The following is a 19,283-nucleotide window of genomic DNA, read 5'->3' on the forward strand; positions in this document are numbered from 1 at the left end:
CAGGTAAAGGACCTAGCTCAGACTCTGTAGATACATCAGCAATTTCAACAATCTCATCAGACAGCTCAACACTCTCATGAACATCATCAAAATCTGTCTGAAAAGGTTCTTTCTCAGAGAACAGAGAAGGTTCTTCAGGCATATAAACCCGAGTTTCATAAACATAGTCATCACTTTCTGAATCTTCATCAGAACTCAGAATATTTCTAGTCTGCTCTTCCTGTCTCTTAAGTGCACTATCAGTCTCAGGTCTCAAGTTCTTGTTTTGCTCTGCTTGCTTTCTTTTTCTCAAAATCCTTTTCTTTGGCTCCAGAACAACATCTGAGTTGGCTGCTGTCTCAGTCTCTGACGGATAGGAAGAAGATGATTACGATGGAGAATCTTGACTGGTCCATCACCGACTTCAGGCTTCAACCGAAACACAGGTAGGTTTGGCATCTGACTTTGGACAACGTATGGCACAGAACCCCATCTGTCTGCCAATTTATGCTTTCCTTGCAGACCCAAATTCCTGATTAGAACTCGATCACCTGGAGCGAGGTGTGAATAATGAATTCTTCGGTTATACCTCCTCTTATTTCCATCATTCTTCTTTTCAGCAGCGGCCTCAGCCAGTTGAAAAGCAGCTTTTAGTTCTCTCTGCATGTTCTTGACATACCGCTGGTAAGACTTAGTGGAGGTACCATCGCTCGACACCCCGAACTTCAAATCAATGGGCAATCTGGCTTCCCGTCCGAACATTAGGAAGTATGGAGAGAAACCTGTGGCTTCATTCTGGCTGCAGTTATAAACATGCACGAGATGGGCAATATGTCGGCTCCAATGTTGTTTTTGTTTTGGATCTAAGATCCCCAACATGTCCAGCAGCGTCCGATTAAACCGCTCTGGTTGCGGGTCCCCCTGGGGGTGATATGGAGTCGTTCTGGACTTCTCAACTCCCAACGTATCCAACAACTCATGGATGAGTCGACTCTCAAAATCTCTTCCTTGATCTGAGTGCATGCGTCTTGGAAGCCCGTAGTGAATGAAGTACTTCTCCCATAATACCTTAGCCACAGTGGATGCCGTCTGGTTTTTAGTGGGGAAAGCCTGCGCATATCTGGTGTAATGATCAGTTATGACGAGAACATTACAGGTGTTACTGGAGTCAGGCTCAATAGATAAAAAATCCATACACACCAAGGGCATTGGGCCACTGCTGGACATGTGTGACATTGGTGCGACGGTCTTAGGCAGTGTCTTCCTCTGGACACATCGAGCACAGGTCTGACAATACTGCTCCACGTCGGTCTTCATCCGAGGCCAATAAAACCTTTCCCTAATAAACCAATAGGTTTTGTCAAATCCTAAGTGCCCAGAGTCATCATGCAATGACTTGAGGACAGTCATTTGAAATTTCTGTGGCAGGAGCAACTGTTTTCGTCTGGGCTTGTTTGGAACTTGTGTGCAACGAAATATTACCCCATCCTCCATCTCTAACCTTTCCCACTCTCTCATGACAAGGGGAAGGTCCTTATGGATACTCTTATTTACCCTGCTGGAATCTCTCTCCTTGAAAGCCCTCCACACCTCACCAAAACAGGGATCATCCTGCTGTGAACATGACAGATCAGAAGAACTCATTTTAGGAGTAAGAGCAAGGTCTAAGGTAGCTAGATTACAGTAAACTACAGGGACAGATTTTGGAGACCCCCCCAAAGAAGTAACAACCCGGCTACAGTTCCCAAAATTACCAGAATTACCAAACATTTGAAAGTTGTACAAGGCTTTTACACCAGCAGATGAGATGTTTGTCCATTTATCGTCGTCTCCCATACTTGGGTGAGGGCGACGGGACAACGCATCAGCATCTATGTTTTGCTTACCAGGCCTATATTTTAGACTGAAATCATATGAAGACAAAGCTGCCAGCCACCTATGCCCTGCAGCGTCTAGTTTGGCGGTAGTCAACACATATGTTAATGGATTATTATCCGTTTGTACCTCAAACTTTGCCCCATAGAGATAGTCATGTAGTTTGTCTACAACAGCCCATTTTAGAGACAGAAATTCAAGTTTGTGCACAGGATAGTTTTTTTCTGAAGGTGTAAGGCTTCTGCTGATAAATGCTACAGGACGTAGTCCCTGACCCTGGTCTTGATACAACACCCCTCCCAACCCTTCACAACACGCATCTACATGTAACACATATGGTAGCTTGGGGTCTGCGAACGCCAACACAGGAGCTTGGGTAAGCCTTTCCTTCAACTCCCTGAAAGCAGCTTCACAACTATCATTCCACCTATTACCAAAGGGATCTGATGCTTTGTAAAATACCTTTTCAGGATTTCCTGTTCTGGTCTTTTTTAGGCTTTTGTTTGGCAAACAACCCTGCAACAACTGGTTCAAGGGGTAAGATACTTTAGAATAATCCTTTACAAACCTTCTGTAATAGCCGCTGAACCCTAAGAAAGAGCGAAGTTCAGAAACATTCTGCGGTCTGGGCCAGGACTTTACTGCCTCTATTTTAGAGGGGTCAGTTGACACACCTTCTTGAGAGACAATATGACCAACGTAAGTAACAGAAGGTTGACAGAAGATGCACTTGTCTAAAGACAATTTGAGTCCTTCACTCTGCAAACGATCAAGCACTTTAAGTAGCCGTTGCTCATGTTCCTCCAGGGTCTTTCCAAAAATGATGAGGTCGTCCAAATATACCAAAACTTCCAACAGGTTCATATCACCAACCGTATTCTCCATGACCCTTTGGAAGGTCGCGGGAGCCCCAGAAATGCCCTGAGGCATCCTTTGGAATTGGTAGAACCCCACTGGACAGATAAAAGCCGTCTTTTCTTTGTCAGCCTCACAGAGTGGGATCTGATAGTATCCACTTCTGAGATCTAATACACTGAACCATTGACTTCCATTCAGGCAAGCCAGAGCATCTTCAATTCTGGGGACTGTGTATTGATCTGGGATGGTGCGACGATTCAGGGTTCTGTAGTCCACGCACATCCTTATCTGCCCGTTCTTTTTCCTCACTACAACAATTGGCGAGGCGTAAGGACTGCGGGACTCAGAAATGATACCAGCTTCCTTTAACTTCTCCAAGTGTTTTCTGACATCTTCAATGTCGGCTGGAGCAAGTCGACGTGATCTCTCACGAAAGGGTCTGTCGTCAGTGACTCTGATGTTGTGTTGGGTGCTTTTTGAACAACCTACATCGAACTCATTACAGGAGAAAACATCCTTCCTTTTGAGCATCTCTTCAGCCAGCTTTCTTTTCCACTCCTCGGGTACCGGGGAATCACCAAATTCAAAGGAGTCCAGGGTTAATCCTGTTTCAGCGCTACTTTCTTTAGATGAAGAAACAGAGTGCACAACATCAACGGGAAACACATGGGCGATGCGCATACCTCGTTTCAAAGTGACAGGGCGAGTGGAAACATTTCTGATGGTGACCCCAAGTCTTTTGGAGTGTACAGCAGTAGCAGGTTGAACTTCTGCCCTTACCAGTAGCTCTTCTGGAAAACCGAATTCTTCAGGCTGATCCACCAAGAATGTTTTTGCAGCTAGATTTCCTGGGTATTTTAAGATTCCCCTAATTCGCCTACTTTCACCCGGACAGATTTTCACAGGCTTAAACCCCGGAAACCAAACAGTACCATGACTATTGTCAACTTTAACATCAGCACTGGCAATGACCTGTTCATATGCATCTTTAATCTCAGGATGCACTGTCAAAGTATGGAGAAAATCATTCCCCATCTTCTCTTTACATGCCTCAACGAGTCTTTTTACCACAGAGGTGTTCGTTCCTACCAAAATATTAACTTCACCTCTTACAGCGGGATCAGGACAAACCAACACGAGCGCATCAATGGTCTCAACCACTCCAGCTACAGACCCTGGAAATTCAAGCCTTAGCGACAAACAGCCGTCATATGGATACTGCTGGGAACTTAGACCCCATATTTCCAAATTCTCAATTGGCGTTAAAGGAAGATGCTTAAGATACTTGTTATAAAAGGATCTGTATAAAAGAGTGACTTGTGAGCCACTGTCAAGCAAGGCTTTGGCATAAACTCCTTCTATCTGAATAGGAAGGACAGAGCTAGGACCAACTAGCCCTGCTGGGAGAACAGCCTTTCCTATTTTTACTTGTTTGCTCTTGTTGGAACGTGTCTTACCCGGAGCATCAGTCCGTTCCTCTACCGAGCCCCGGAGAAGTTTCCCGTCGGCCGCTTGAGTTTGATGAGGCGTTCGTTCACTTTTCTCAAGTTTTCCTCATTAACACAATCCCGCTTCAGGTGCCCGTCTTCGCCACACCTATAGCAGAAATAGCTTGTGCTACCACCTGCTCTGTTTGTTGGTCGTCGCTCACCAGTTGCTGAGCTATGATTTTCAGAAGGACCATGAATCACAGTTTCAGTTGTCGCAGTCAATAAACGAGACATCTCACTCTTTAACCCCCTAACTTCCTTCTTTAGTCTCTCAATCTCAGACTCAGTAGGATTTGCTTTAGTAGAGGTCTCACTCTTGACAGAGGATGCAGCAGACACAGCAACGTTGGCCTGAACTGAGTTCCTGCTGTGCATCATGTTCTCTTCTTCTCTGACCTCCTTCAAAAGATCTGTGAAAGAAAGTGGGTCACATAGCTTGTGTATCATCCTGAACCGTAAAGCTACCATGTCAGTTGGAAGTGCTCCTCTGATTATCTGCTGCATACGAAGCTGATTCATTTCAGAGATCATAATGCCTCTTTTGCGTAACACACTGTGTAGCAATTTATCCAACCTCAATATGTATGCTGAGAGTTTTTCACCCTCGTTCTGAAAAGTACTCCTAAACCTCACCATCAGATCTGCAGCACTTTCTGTGGTACCAAAGGCTGTCTCCAAAGCACTGAGATAATCACTAGAGGAAGCTGTTGGATTTGCAATCTTTTCAAACCTCACTATATCGGCTGCAGGGCCCCTAAGACACTCAACAAGTCTTTGTTTCTTTATGTTGTCAGAACACTGCCACTCTTCAAGAATATGAGTGGTCTGTTCAGCCCATGCTTCATACTCATCCTCACCACTGGGTGTGGGTGTCACCCCGGAAAATGTACGCAGTTTCCTATAACCTGGGACTTCAGCAGGTGTAGCCACATTACACTTCTGCACCAAAGAGTTAATAGCACCAACAAGCTCAGTGCTCAGGCTAAGTGAAGGAGAAACCATACTCTGAACATCAGCTAAAGATTTACCCTCTTTCTCTAGGAAAGAAAACAGTTTAGTATGGAACTCACCCTCCCTATTTTGTTCAGGTGCTTGAGTTGTGACATTAACAACCTGTGTATACCAAGTACCTACATCAGATCCTCCAATTTCAGCAGAAAGAGATATCTCAGAAACCTTCCTAGCAGTTTCAATCAAAACAAAATGCTGGCGCTTAGTCGGATCAGCATGACGGCCACGCACTTTGCATTTACCCATACCTTGAACTGTATCAAGCACATTGTACACTATCATGTCTTCACAGTCCAAAGGTACATTACTCAAAATGAGGGCGTTTTCAAGCTGAACATTTTTTTCACTACACTATGCAATTGCCTTATTTACATCCATATTGCTCATCTGTGTCTTCAAGTAGTATTTAAAATTACAGATTTAGGTAGATGTAAATAAATAATAGCTGCACAGCCTTAAATGTCTTGCTCACTTAGTCAACAAAAGAAAATTGCATACCTCAAAAAAACATTACCTTTACAGATTTTGCCCTTCAAATAAAATACAGAGAAAGAAGGAAAAAAAACAGTTATCTGAATCCCGGACGAGCCCCCACAAATGTAGCCCTCTCACCGATTAACTGGCTCAAATTATGTCTAGGGAAACTTACAATTTAAGTTTACACATGAGAGGCACATCTAAATTTACTTAAGGTATAATATTTAATACCAAAGTAACCAAAAAAAAAAACTAATATAATTCACCCCAGGCTTCAGATTATAGTTTTCTTGTAAATTTTCACTTCTATTACTCAGAAAATACTTAACTATAAGCACAAAATAGTAAAGGTATAAGTACAACACTTTAAAATAAATCTCAAATTATATTACATGCCCCCTTTAACTTTGTCCCTCTCTCTTTACATAAGAATCACAGGAGATGTTATGCTGTATAAACCATTAACACAAATATTTATTAACTGATGTAAGTTACTCTTGTTTTCTTTTCGTTTGATTAGTTTCAAATAGTTTCAGATCACAGGAATCAACTTTAGAGCAGAAGTTAACTCACACTTCAATGTGCACATGTACATCACAGGCAATAACTCGATATGAAACACTCAAAACAAATGTAAACAAAACAAAACAAAACAAATATCCCCACAAAAGAAATATTACCCAGCTGGGATTTAAGTCTTTCGTTGGCGCGCTACGTTGGAGCTCATGTGAATGTGTGCAAGTTTAGAATACTCACGAAATCCAAGGAACAGTGAAAGTGAAGAAGAAAGTAATGAAGAAACAATTATCAGATCAGCCGATCCGATTTTCAGTAGCATCCATCCACGAACAACGGTGTGCGAATCCATCCGATGATGTAAACAAACCAAAGTTGCAATATAGGCCACGACGCAGCATCTGTCTCTCTCTGGAAGAATCGCGCAGCCTTTACTCTCTTCGTTTGTAATCACTGCAGATGACTATTGGCGTTGACTGTGTCAGCGGTGTTTGTGAACTCAATAAACACTATAATAGTTCATCTTCTGTAACGTTGCAAACTATAGAGTCCCGTAAAGCTCGCGTAATACTGATATTAAAAGAAACTGCGTCATCTCTTGGTCCATCACGTGAACGCGTGCACGTTGAGCACGATCACGCACACTCTTACACTATTCACACAGAGTTAATTCAGGAGTATTTTTCTTAACAGTCTCTTATCTGTCCAGTGTCCTTACACCGTTTGCAAACTCAATTTCAGCTTTTAGCGTATTATTTTTACCCGGACAGTGCGATTCGCACACGTTCATCCAGCTCCTTGTGTCGTTCTCTCTTGCACAGTCACCTCCTGCGTGCCGACGCACTCTGACCTTCAGAGGTCAGAGAAAAACCCATCTCATTGGTTAAACAACAACACGTTTTTTTTATAACAGATTTTTTTAAAATATATCCCTTCTGTTTGTAATTAACACATTTTAAACTTTCTTTAACATAACAAATAGAAAGTATTTTACTATTTATGAACTTCTATATATATTTTACAAGGTTATTAAATCCAGAACATGAATTGAAATTCTTATTTCTCATTTAACATTTTTAAAGCTTCAAATTAAAAAACTCTATAATGTAAAATAAAAATATAACAAAATAATTAGTAGACCCAAATTTAGCAGGGCTCTACACAAGATCTTGATTATCATCTGAAAGGTGACCCCTTGATGGTGCATATCTTAGTTGTAAATCACACACAGGATCAGTTTGTTTAGCTGCATGGACAATCATGGGGGTATCAGATTTCTGAATTGAAAGATCTTGATTTATGTCAGAATTGATTTCTTCGTACACTTGTAGCTTAGCCTTGGCAGCATTCAATCTCTTCAGTCCTTCCAAACGATCAAGCTCTCTCCTTACGTTTTTAACAGACTGTCTTCTGATTGCATTTTCTTCTTGTTGCTATCTCAACAGTGCATCCTCCTGTGTTTGTCTTTTGATTTTTCGTTCAACTTCTTCTCTCTCTTCCTGGAGACGCCGGGATACTGCTGCTGCTTCCTGGGCTGCAGCTATCTGCCTATTTTCAGCCTCAAGTGCCTCTAATTCTTCTTGCTTACGCTCCTGTTCACTCATAATTTGAAGCACAGCTCTTGTACCGGCATACTCTGCAGCAGCTTCTTGTCTTTTTACTAGTGACTCATTGGAACAAATGGATTTGGTTCCACAGCTCTTATTTACAGGAAAAGAAATACTAGAGGCAGAGGATGCAAAGCCAGCATCAGGCCAAAACAGCTCTTCATCAACTCCCTGAATCCTTGACGTAGCATTCTTTATCATAACCTTAGTAATTGAAGTGCTTTTATCCAATTTGCAGCGCATGTCATGAGTTGGAACATCAAGTTTTCTAAAGACATCATAAATATTGGTAAGTTCATCCAATTCCTTTTCAATGCGAGTTACATGTTCTTGAAGAATGTCACTTGGATGGTTTTGCTCCAAAGACTTTTTTGTCACTTTAGTCAGGACCTTCCAACATGCGTATGCATTGTTAAAATGGAGCAGCAGTGACTTTAACTTGCCCATGTGTAGGTCTTTGACTTTCTCTGTCAATTTTCGTGATCTGACACTTCTACGAGGCTCCTTTTGATGCTGTTCAAATGCACTTGAATTTTCAATTTGCTGTTGCTCGACATCAGGCTGGTTGGCCTTTAGTAGCTTTGCTGGTTTCTCTGTGTGCTGAGGCTCTACTACTTGCTGAGACGTTTCTAACACACTGCTAATTTCTAATATCTCTAATTGCAGGTCTTCATCTTTACTATTCTGAGACATAGTGAATTATAAGGTAGACTAAGCTACAAATAATCACAAGGCAAATGTCTGAAACAAGCTCAATTTAACTATTTGACTAAGTCACTGTCTTTCAAACAATTAGTAGGATAATTTAGGCTTAGAAACCTCATGAAACGATATGAGTTTGAAGTACAAACTATGCCTGTTTGAAAATAGTTGTCATATAACAAGACAAATGTACATAAAACTTCAAATTCAACAACTTGGTGAGACAATATGATAACAGTTTCAGGTACAAACTAGGCCTATTTGAAAACAGTTGTCGTATAACAAGACAAATGTACATAAAACTTCAAATTCAACAACCTGGTGAAGTATGCAAACTTATTTTCAATTCAACTGCATTTACTCATACCCCCTTTAAATGTTCTTAAATATGACTAGTTGACTAATCAAAATAACCCAACATTATCAGTGTTCAGAAACCGATCAAAGTCTTATTTCAAAGAAGATCTGAAAGAAAACCTTAATACTAAATAGTGCTTATCTGTTTCAAGCCGCTCCTCCACGCCTCTTTAATGAGAAACTTTGTCTTTCGTGGATCCGAAATCAGTCCGTACGCAAAGTCACCTTAACAAGTCTTTTTCAACAAAAAACGTGGCTTTAATCCGAGGAATTTACTTCAATCCCAGGAACTCCCAAGCCAACAATCTGACGCATCTTCGCGTTACGGACGAGTATCCGTAGGCTGATGGCTTCAGCTCCGAGTTCGACTATCACTCCCCTCCAGAAAACACGCAAACCAAAGTTCTTCGTTTACTGATGGATTTATTTGTTTTCTTTAATTCATCCTTAATCCACCGTCGAACTATTTAAAAGCAGTAGAAAACATAGTATAAACAAACAACACAATCAAAAGAGCGAATAAAACAAGAAATAAAGCATCACAATACACAAACATACCTCGCTGGCTGCATACCAACTGAGAGGGAAATGAGTCCAAAATGCAACTATAAAAAAGACACGAATTACTTCAGACTCAGCGGTGTACCGGCATGACCGGGAGTCAACATTTTGAGTCTCTCACTCTCAGGTGCATCATAGGGTATAACAATAAATGTGCGCATGTAACCCTTGACCCGCATGACCTCACTTCCTATTAGACGAATAAATAATCATCTTCATCGTCACCATAATAAATAATAATAATGACAGAAATGGGATGCAATTGGTATGCCAAAAACAAATATATCAAAAGGAAAAACAAACAAACAAAACCAATACATTTAAACAACAGCTAAAGAGAATATTGTATACTGTTAAAAGATAGCTGTGTCTCATATCACCTAGTTATTTGTACACGATGTGACTATACAAATCACAATGTTCGCGTTATTTTGTCACTTATTGGGAGCAGTTTGTTAGCTGAAGCCATTCACTTCCAGTTTTTGTGCTAAGCTAAGCTAGCGGGGGCTGCGTCAGACAGAGTTACAGCACGCATGGAGATGAGAAAGGTATCTATGGACTTATCTAACTCTGGAGGATACGGTGAATAAGCTAAATTCCCAAAATCTGGGCATGTTCCTTTAAATGACAGTTTAATGTAATGTTAACCTACAAAGCTAGGGGGTTTCTTAAGTTTGATAATTATTGTTTATGACAGATTTATAACAAGTTGTGTTGTATTTGTTTATGTTAAGTTGTCATAACAAAGATATCTCAAACAATGTCATCTTTGAGTGAATGACATTTAATGGCAGTTGTTATAAATGTGCATAAAATCTTCTTCATGTTCATGACACGTGTCATGTCATGATTATGAAGGTGTCATGTCAGTCTTATGCACACCCCTTCAAGTAAAGTGTTACCAAGGTTTTTTGTAGTTTTTTATTTCTACAGGGGAAGGCAAGAGGTATGTAAAATAAAACAAAAGTTTCTAAGCAGTTGCACACATCTAAATGCTTTTTGGCATTCAGAAATAGACCCAGATAGATTTCAGCCTAATAGGGATACTTGCACTGAATTCCCAATTTCACATGTTTTGTGTATTTTTCAAAATACAAAATACTGTATTTGTATTTAAATACATTTTTCCACTAAGTATTTTGTATTTGTATTTAAATACATTTTTCGACACAGTATTTTGTATTTGTATTTGAAATACATTTCCATGTATTTATGCCCATCTCTGCAATGTTATTGGTGTGTGTAACAGCTCAAGTATACAGTATGTCACTGAGACTGCATGTGAAAATCAGACTAAAGTCTCAAATCTTATTGTGAGATAAAAAGCATCACAGTTTAATTTCAAGCATTAATTTCACTATGATTTCAATCGCTGACATGACATTACTCAGTCGATATTAAAGATATCAATTTATATTTTCACAAAATGTTCTTTACACTATGTAGGATGAATTTATGTGGGAAACAGTAAATCAAAAAGAAATACTTCAGCTGGGTTTTCACAGGCATGGTCACATTTATCTTTAATCTTTAAGAACGTTGCATTTTCTCTGAAAATTCGATAAATGTACTGTATTTTTCAATTAAATTTACATTGCACAATAAATTATCTTAGCTGCAGACATTGTAGGTGTCTATAAATACTGATAATTGTGGTCATAACAATAGCAAAATAAATAGTTCTGTATTATGAAATTAGAGACAAAGATTTTGAATAGCTACAGTAGGTTGGATTGTATGTTTGGTGCGAAATGGGTATGGTGGGGGCCTGATCCCCTATTCTTTCATAGGGCCCAAAATTGCTAGCGGCGCCCCTGGCTATAGTGGTGCTATATGACCCCTGTATGATTCTTCATAGGTGCTTCATAGGTGCTATATGGCATTTAAAATGGTTCCTCTATGATAACGAGCCAAGAACCACTTTTAGTGCTATTTAGCACCATTTGTTTTTAGAGGTAGGTGACAGCTGGCGCGCTGGCATTTCACGAAAACCTTGGGTAAAATTTTCTCTGGCCATACAAGGACATTTTCAAATAACGGATCCATAAAACCAAATTATATATTAATAAAATGTTTACATACTCCACCAACGTGTACAAACCACCATATTAAAATAATGCACAGACATGTGTCACAGGTAGGGGTGGACCCAGATGTTAATAAGGTCACGCCCCTTTCTCCACCTCGAGGAGGTTCCCAAAGCCACCCCAATGACCAGACACACAAGGTAAGCATAATATTAAAATGTACTTTATTTAATTTACTTAAAATAGTAAATAGGGGAGGGGAGAGGGGGAACTTAAAATAACGGCCTCTTCAGGCTCTCGTTCTTCACAGGCTGGGTTTCCACACAGTTCATTCTCGTGTCGCTCATCCTCTCTCTTTCTTCACCGGCAGCAGCTGGGACACAAGACACAGTTAGTTCAACTTGGCTTTCTCACCTCTTCGCTGCATACAGCCTACAGTAAGTATGAGGTTTGCCCTGTTCGTTTTCTCTGGCGTTCACTCTCTCTCTTTCTCTCTCTCTACAGGTAGCAGCTGGGACACAAGACACAGTTAGTTCAACTTGGCTTTCTCACCTCTTCGCTGCATACAGCCTACGGTAAGTATGAGGTTTGCTCTGTTCGTTTTCTCTGGCGTTCACTTTCTCTCTTTCTCTCTCCACAGACAGCGACGGGGACACAAGACACAGTTAGCTCAACTTGGCTTTCTCACCTCTTCGCTGCATACAGCCTACGGTAAGTATGAGGTTTGCTCTGTTCGTTTTCTCTGGTGTTCACTTTCTCTCTTTCTCTCTCTCTGCAGATAGCAGCTGGGTGCGGTGCCCTCCTGTTTCAAATGGATCACAGACCTGGGGGGTTATTTAGTTGGACAAGATAAGCACGGCGGACTTACGATACTTGATTTCTCTCAATGGGTCAGGTGGGACATGCAGTTTTCCATGTAACGTCGGGGGCGGACCCTCTCGACGAGCGCGTTGGTCACAGAGGGGTGTACACGTCGCACCGTCACACCAAGGCCGAGCGCTGCCCTCGCACGTCACCGTTAGGCGATCTTCCACCGGAACAGGGGCGCCCTTTTGTAGAGACCTCGGGACGGGCGGAATTCCCTACACCACGTTCTCTGCAACAGTAAGTATTTCGTAGATCAAAACATCCACAATAACATTCCTTAGTCGTACTCACACATCCACTAGTTTCCCAGCTCTTCACCGCCGCGCTGCTGCAAAACCCCCAATGTCTACGCAGGGCTCGTTTCGGGGCACCACTCCGTCACTAGTAGCCAGAAGCACACTCACTCAATAATTTAAAGTGTTTGTCTCTCTCCCTTCGCTCTGATCCACTCAACCGGCGACGTCAACTCTGCAACAGTGTGTCTCTTCCAAAAGTTTCCACAATTTCCTTCACGGTTGGTACTCACACAACTCCGTTTTTTTTCCTCTTAGTGCGTCTTCATATGCATAGTTTCCGTTCGTCTTTCAGCCCTTAAGGTTTACACTTACTTCCAATACATCACTTCAGTTTGAGAGAGAGAGTCCGACCGCCACTAGTAGAGCGTCGAGTGAACCCACACGATGACAACAGTCACAACGCACAACAGTCACAATAAGCACAATAAGCACTTTTTGGGGTGCTCCTTTAAAAGATCCACAGCTGCCTTTCTTTCGCCCCCTGTGGCTCCGTCTTCTTTCCGCGCGCTTCCTAGCGCAGCCCGGATCAACAGAGCCTTCGGCTCTTCAAAAGGTGCGTGTCTTTACTCTGCCTTTGGCAAAAGGAGCTTTCCCCGTGACAATTTCTCTCGTGTCAATCGCTCCCCTTTGTGTTCCCACATAGCCATTTAAGTGATTCATCCTCCCACAGCCTCCAATCACGCTTTGCTTCTTAATGTCTTGCACCTGTGGCTCGTAAAGCCCTGGTTGCGTTGCCCTGGAAACCAGGAAGTGAGCGAGTGCGTCGTCGAATATGGCCTGGGCGGAAACCATCTTCGAGCGGAACCGAGTTTCGCCAATTTCGGTTCCGCTCTATAAAAGTCACCCTGTGACACATGTACAGACTTACAGATAACAGCAATATGTAAGATACTGTATGTAATATAAACACTGAAATATTCTAATCCAGGTTGTTTAAAATGCCTTTCAAATGCTGTAAATTTTAACTAAGTTCAACTATATTATGTTGAACTATATATTACTATATATTATATAAGTATAAACACAAAACATTTAGCCATTTATACTGTGACATTTTCTCCTGCCAATTGTTGTCATCATCATGATCAATAAACAGACTTTTTAAGGATGTGATAGCAGATAAGTTAACCAACTAATACAGACTAAAATATTAAACAAAATTCACAGTACAACTGGGCTAATGGAAAACAGGTCTTAACTTTTGTCGTCATGCAGTTTTTAATAAGTGGCCATATTAAAATGGTGCGCAAATAGTTAATACAATTGAATGTGACTGCACTACAATTCCCAGCGAAACTGTAAGAACAAATCATATTACTTCTGGAACATTGTATACATCTAGCTCGAGGGTGGGGGAGAATGTGAGTCTGTTTGAATCTTAAACAAAAAAAGGATTTTAATATCAAAAACACATCATGAGACCTCCTGCAGGGGGAACCCAGCGATCATATGTTGTGTTCGACTAAAACCGAGAGCTGAATGACACCAAAGTACCGTGAGGGTGATTCAAGAAATCATACTGAAGAGTTTCCTTTTGAACGCTCTCGCAGCACTTTGATGTCATGTGTTTTACTAAAATATTAAAAATATTTTTTTGTGAGCATCATCATAGCCTGTTAATTTCTGCTGTTTTGTCTGAATGCTAGGACTGCCATATGCAAATCCTGTAATCTGTCCTAATTTATGTTCAAAAGATGCAACTATAATCTTTTACATTTCAATCCTTTATTTTTTTCATATTTAAAAATGTTTGTGTGCTCCTGCGCATCCCTGTGTGTGTAATAAGCAATGTGTATGTGCGTTGTTGTCCCATTTATAGGCGCATGATACTAACTCACTCTTAAATAACAAAAAAAAAATGCGCCATTGACTTTAGAAAAGGTTATAGTTGGTCAATTTTAGTTGCCTCAAAAAAGCAACAAGCCAACAATGTGCCAGAACACACCTCGTTTTCAGACCAGCATGCCCATGGGTGCACAAATTGGCGCAAATGCATTTGCTAATTAAATAAATTGGTGCAGGATGTAAAAATTATAACTGCGCCGGGCTGAAACTAAAAAAAAAAAACATTTCCGCATTGCACCGGGTGTAAGATAGGGCCCTAGGTGTTGGGGTGTTAAAGGTGAATATAATTTGGTGCAAAGACTCTTATAGTGACATGTCTACGAAAGTCGACATTTGACAGATCACAACCCCGATCTGGGTATGCACATCCAGATTAAAATGTATATTTCACCCATGCACACATTTATCACTAAATATTAAATAGTTATTATAACTCAAGATTGCACTGACTGGTAAAACAGCTAATGTAATCGTCACAAGGTTACTCTAAGATCTACTGTATGTTGTCTTAACTCTGAAAATCATTTACGTATGTTAGCAAGAAAACAAGAACGTATTTGCAAATTCCACAAGACATTAAATGCCAGTAAGATAAGACAAATAGAATCTTGTTTTTCATCTCCAACCTGTTTTGCAAGATGTTAATATTAAGTTCTAACGTCAGAGGTCTTGTTTGTTCAACACAAAAACAAGAAAAAAAAAACAGAAAGGATATGATAGTGAAAACAAGCCTTAAATGGACTTATATTTCATTTTAGACTTTTCTGTTTTCAGTTTTAACTCCAATATGGTACACTTTGAGGCACTGTCTACAGCCCGTCAGGACTGACGTTTATACAACTTTTTCTTGAAAGGGCCTGTTAGATTGCAGGTCGGGTCTTTGCAGATGATGTGAAATTAACTCTTTCCCCGCCATTGACGATTTATCTCGTCAATAAAGAGAAAACATTTGCCTAAAAAAACGTGCTCCTGATGAGTTTTATGGTAATCTGTAATGCCACAACCATGTTCACCATGTTGTTTTTACATCTATTGTTTGGTCAGCACTTAGGTCAGTTGAGTGGCTGTTGTAAAAGTGCTATGAAAATGAACTTGCACTTGATTCCAACTATGGGTTACCATATTTGGTCATCCTTCACCCTCTTGACATATTTGTCAGGTTAGGATTGTTACATGAAATAACTACATTCACAAGTCAAAAGTCATCACTGTTTGTACTTGCATCTTTTTCCACTGGTTAAATAATATAGGGCGGTGACAAGCAAAAATGCAGTTTGGCATGACTTTTATACATCTAATCTCTACATAAAGATACAAACAAAGCCATACAATGTAACGTATGCACTGACATAAAACTGTTATTGTAGTAGTCATGTTGTCAGTTCTGACGTAGAACTAAATACTTTTGTAAGAAGACAAGAAAGCATCTTTAAATTCCATACAATGTTTTATGCAACTGAGATTCAAAAATAAAATCCTGTTTTTCAACATACAACCTGTTTTACAGGACATTGGTATGCAGGATTAACGTCAGAAGTCTTAGTGTTTCTTTTTTAACACAAAAAAGAAACGAAAATGAAAACTAGAAAAAAAAAATTAATATGTTAAAATAAAAAAACTGTAATTAATATGTTTTAATGACCATCCGTATAAATTTTACATTAGACACATTAGTTTATAAAAAGCTGATCCCCAGAATGTATTGCAACAAGTTCAGTGAAAAAATAAATCAACATTCTTTTCATTCGTTGAGCAAAACTAGACAGAATAGCTGTCCTAAAATGTGAATGAGTCAATGTAAACTGTAAAAATATATTTTTAAATTAATAGCCTATTAAAAGTAAAGATATTTTTAAAGATCTGCTCAATAAAATGAATGTCACACCACTGTGTTGTGAGTATTGAATGCAAGCGACTGTAGTCTTTTCTGACAAATCTATCAGGTTTTGGGGGCTACTAGTCTTCCCTGATATGCATTCATCAAAAAGTCACATCTCAGTTTCACTATGAGTTATTAGCACAGCCATGGAGTTTTTCTCATTTCACAGTCAGTGTATGAGGGACAGTAAATACTGCAGATATTTCTTTAGTTTCTTTCTGAAGCTAAACATTAGTGATTCACTTGAATCTGAGCTGTGCAAATAAATTGAACTCTTTCTCTCAACCAGCACAACCGTTGCAGATTCTCATCCATGAAATTGTTACTCTTCTGTAGCTAGTGTGTGGTGAATGATCTAGTAAACTATGGCTGATGTTGGATCATCCAGGTGGACACTGCTCACTGGTAGTGATCCTCCAAAACAGCATAGACTGTGACAGCTTAAATTATCCAAATCCCTATAAATCCATATGTAGACATATTTATGTAATAATATAAGAATTTGTCTTCTTTAGATGTCTTTCCGATGAGCTGTCTTAATGAGGTACACTTCAATAAATGCAAATGACCCTTCCTTATAAGGCCTATTTGGTTCAAATAATGTGATGTCCAGTGAGCAGGTATGTCATTGTACCTTATTATGTCATTTCTTGTTAGTCTTTTTAAAACTCTCTTGTGAATGTTAAAGGTAATCAAATGTCTTTTTTTTAATTCTGAAACTTTAAAGACTTTACAAAATAATGATAAAAATCTCACAACAATGAAAGTACTGCATTCTTTTAATGTTACAAAAGAAGATAATGTATCAGGAATGCAAATGCTAGGTGAAAGGTTTTTAGAAAGGCTCCACCTCTTTGTATTTAATAATTTTGAATGATGAATTCCTGTCAGCAGGATTCAGGTAGACTCTGCTGATAGTACAAGCTCAAGATTTCAGTAAGTCCTTAAAAATAATCTGTTTTCTCTAATTGTCAATGAACCACTTAATTGACATGAACTACTTAAATGATATATTTTCAACTCAAAACTGTCTTTTGTCTTTTTTGTCAAATATTAAATACTAACATCTGAAATTGAAAGTTAAATTCACTTTGATGCTAAGATGTAATACAAAGTGTCATAATTTAGTCACATAATTTTAGTCAACATTTAATGCCCATAGTTAAATTTGTGTTATTATTCTACTATTATTCCAAAATGTGTACAAATATACTGGATGATATGACTTTTATTATAATCAAAATTGAATTGATGCTTTACATTTTAGGCATGAATTCTGTTTGTGTTGTTCGCTGTGTGCTGTATGTCTAAACATAAAGTTATGTTTAACTGATTGAAATAATACAATAAAATTCAAAGATATTGAACCATGCAACATTTAAACAAAAATAATCTTTTATTACACATTCTAGATTTCAGTGACATTCATGGATTTTGAGGACTCCATTACCATGAGTTCTGCGAGGAGGCTGCGTTTTATGTCATGGAACTCAAATGGGCTCAAATCGAAGATAGAGGATGTGAAGAGTGAAATACAAAAACAAAACTGCGATGTTGTTTTCATTCAACAGACACGTTCAAGTACTGGTGAAATTTTTGAGAAGCTGAAAGATTATAAGTCATTATATACCACACAAACATCAAAGTGTACAGGAGTGGCTATTTTAATAAAAAAAGAAATATATGAAGAAACCAGCTGCACAATAGAGAGAGATCCTACTGGCTGCTACATTTTGGTTAAATGTATCCTGAATGGACAACTATTCACTCTTATGAGTGTTTATAATTGTCATACTGATATAAAACCCTTATTGACACTCAGAAGTGTACTTGAGAAGCATGCAGAAGGCATCTTGCTGATTGGAGGAGATTTTAATGTTGCTCTGAATCCATATCTGGACAGAACATCTACAAAGAGGAATAAAACCCACTCACTGCTAAGACCAATTGTGAAGGAATTAATGACAGCTTTCAATCTTGTTGATGTGTGGAGAAGATTTCACCCAACAGACAGAAAATATTCTTACCAGCAAAACCATGTCAAGTCAAGATTAGACTATATTTTTGTTCCAGAGGAGTCGGTGAGGTATATTGAAACGTGTGATATTTCTCCAGACAAAAGCTGCTCTGATCATTATCCAGTTGTGTTAGAGGTCACTTTGTCTGGTGATGAAAGCAAGAAACTAAAATTATTTCTGATAGTTTTTAAAGAGGAGGAGACAAAGAATTTCTCAAGTTTCCAGAAATCAGTAATTGATAAATGGTTGAGCTGTAAACGTAAATACTGGCCAAACCTTGATTTGCCTGTAAATCCCCACACACCTTTGATGATCAGTGTCAGTGAAGTTGAACAAGCAATTCAGTCTTTGGTATTGAATCACACTGAACGTCCAGATGGTTTACCACTCTCTTTCTATAAGGGTTACTCATATGTTCTGATTCCATATTTGTGTGCCTTTTATCAAAATATACTTGAGCAACCAGCAAACATCTCAAAAGGTTTCAATGAGGGGACTAAAGTTTCTGAGACCTGTTATATATTTAATATTGACTATCTGATTTTAGCCACCATTATGGCAAGGTGGCTTTATGAGCACTTGCAGTCTCATTCAACAGACTACATTGTTGGTAAAAAAAAAACCCAACCACTGTTGGTGTTATTTACCTTAAAAGAGGCACCAATTAAAATCAAGTGGTCTTTCTTACAAGAATTACTGGAAAAAGAACAAAATAAACAGAGGACAGAGCCAACTTTACAGGATAGGTTAAAGATCACTGCTCTTAACAAGATGCTGAAAGAGAGCCATAGTGAAAACCCACGAGAATTCCTTGTCTGGGGCTGTCCTCTGACTCCAGTCCTGATGACGCTGTATCTGAAACATGTTGCTAAAGAAATGATTGAAAACGTAAAAGACCCAAGATCATCCATTCATATT

The 19,283-nt window shown here is 39.3% G+C and overlaps 1 protein-coding gene and 1 long non-coding RNA gene across 2 annotated transcripts; one reads left to right on the top strand and one right to left on the bottom strand.

Moving 5' to 3' along the window:
* Positions 1 to 4,190: 4,190 nt before the first annotated feature.
* LOC135773458 (paraneoplastic antigen Ma2-like) lies at positions 4,191 to 5,495 on the bottom strand. The gene has a single exon (XM_065283055.1). It carries the CDS (start codon positions 5,493 to 5,495, stop codon positions 4,191 to 4,193), a length of 1,305 nt encoding a protein of 434 aa, XP_065139127.1.
* Positions 5,496 to 16,859: 11,364 nt separating this feature from the next.
* Positions 16,860 to 18,415, top strand: LOC135771684 (uncharacterized). The gene is made up of 3 exons (XR_010542985.1): positions 16,860 to 16,967; positions 17,242 to 17,283; positions 17,760 to 18,415. It is a non-coding gene; the product is annotated as an uncharacterized lncRNA (long non-coding RNA).
* The last annotated feature ends 868 nt before the right edge of the window (positions 18,416 to 19,283 follow it).

Source organism: Paramisgurnus dabryanus, chromosome 19, assembly GCF_030506205.2.
Source record: "Paramisgurnus dabryanus chromosome 19, PD_genome_1.1, whole genome shotgun sequence".
Taxonomy (NCBI): Eukaryota; Metazoa; Chordata; class Actinopteri; order Cypriniformes; family Cobitidae; genus Paramisgurnus; species Paramisgurnus dabryanus.

Excerpts from the sequence above, each read along its gene's own strand:
- LOC135773458 (XM_065283055.1), bottom strand. The coding sequence starts at position 5,495 with ATGATAGTGTACAATGTGCTTGATACAGTTCAAGGTATGGGTAAATGC.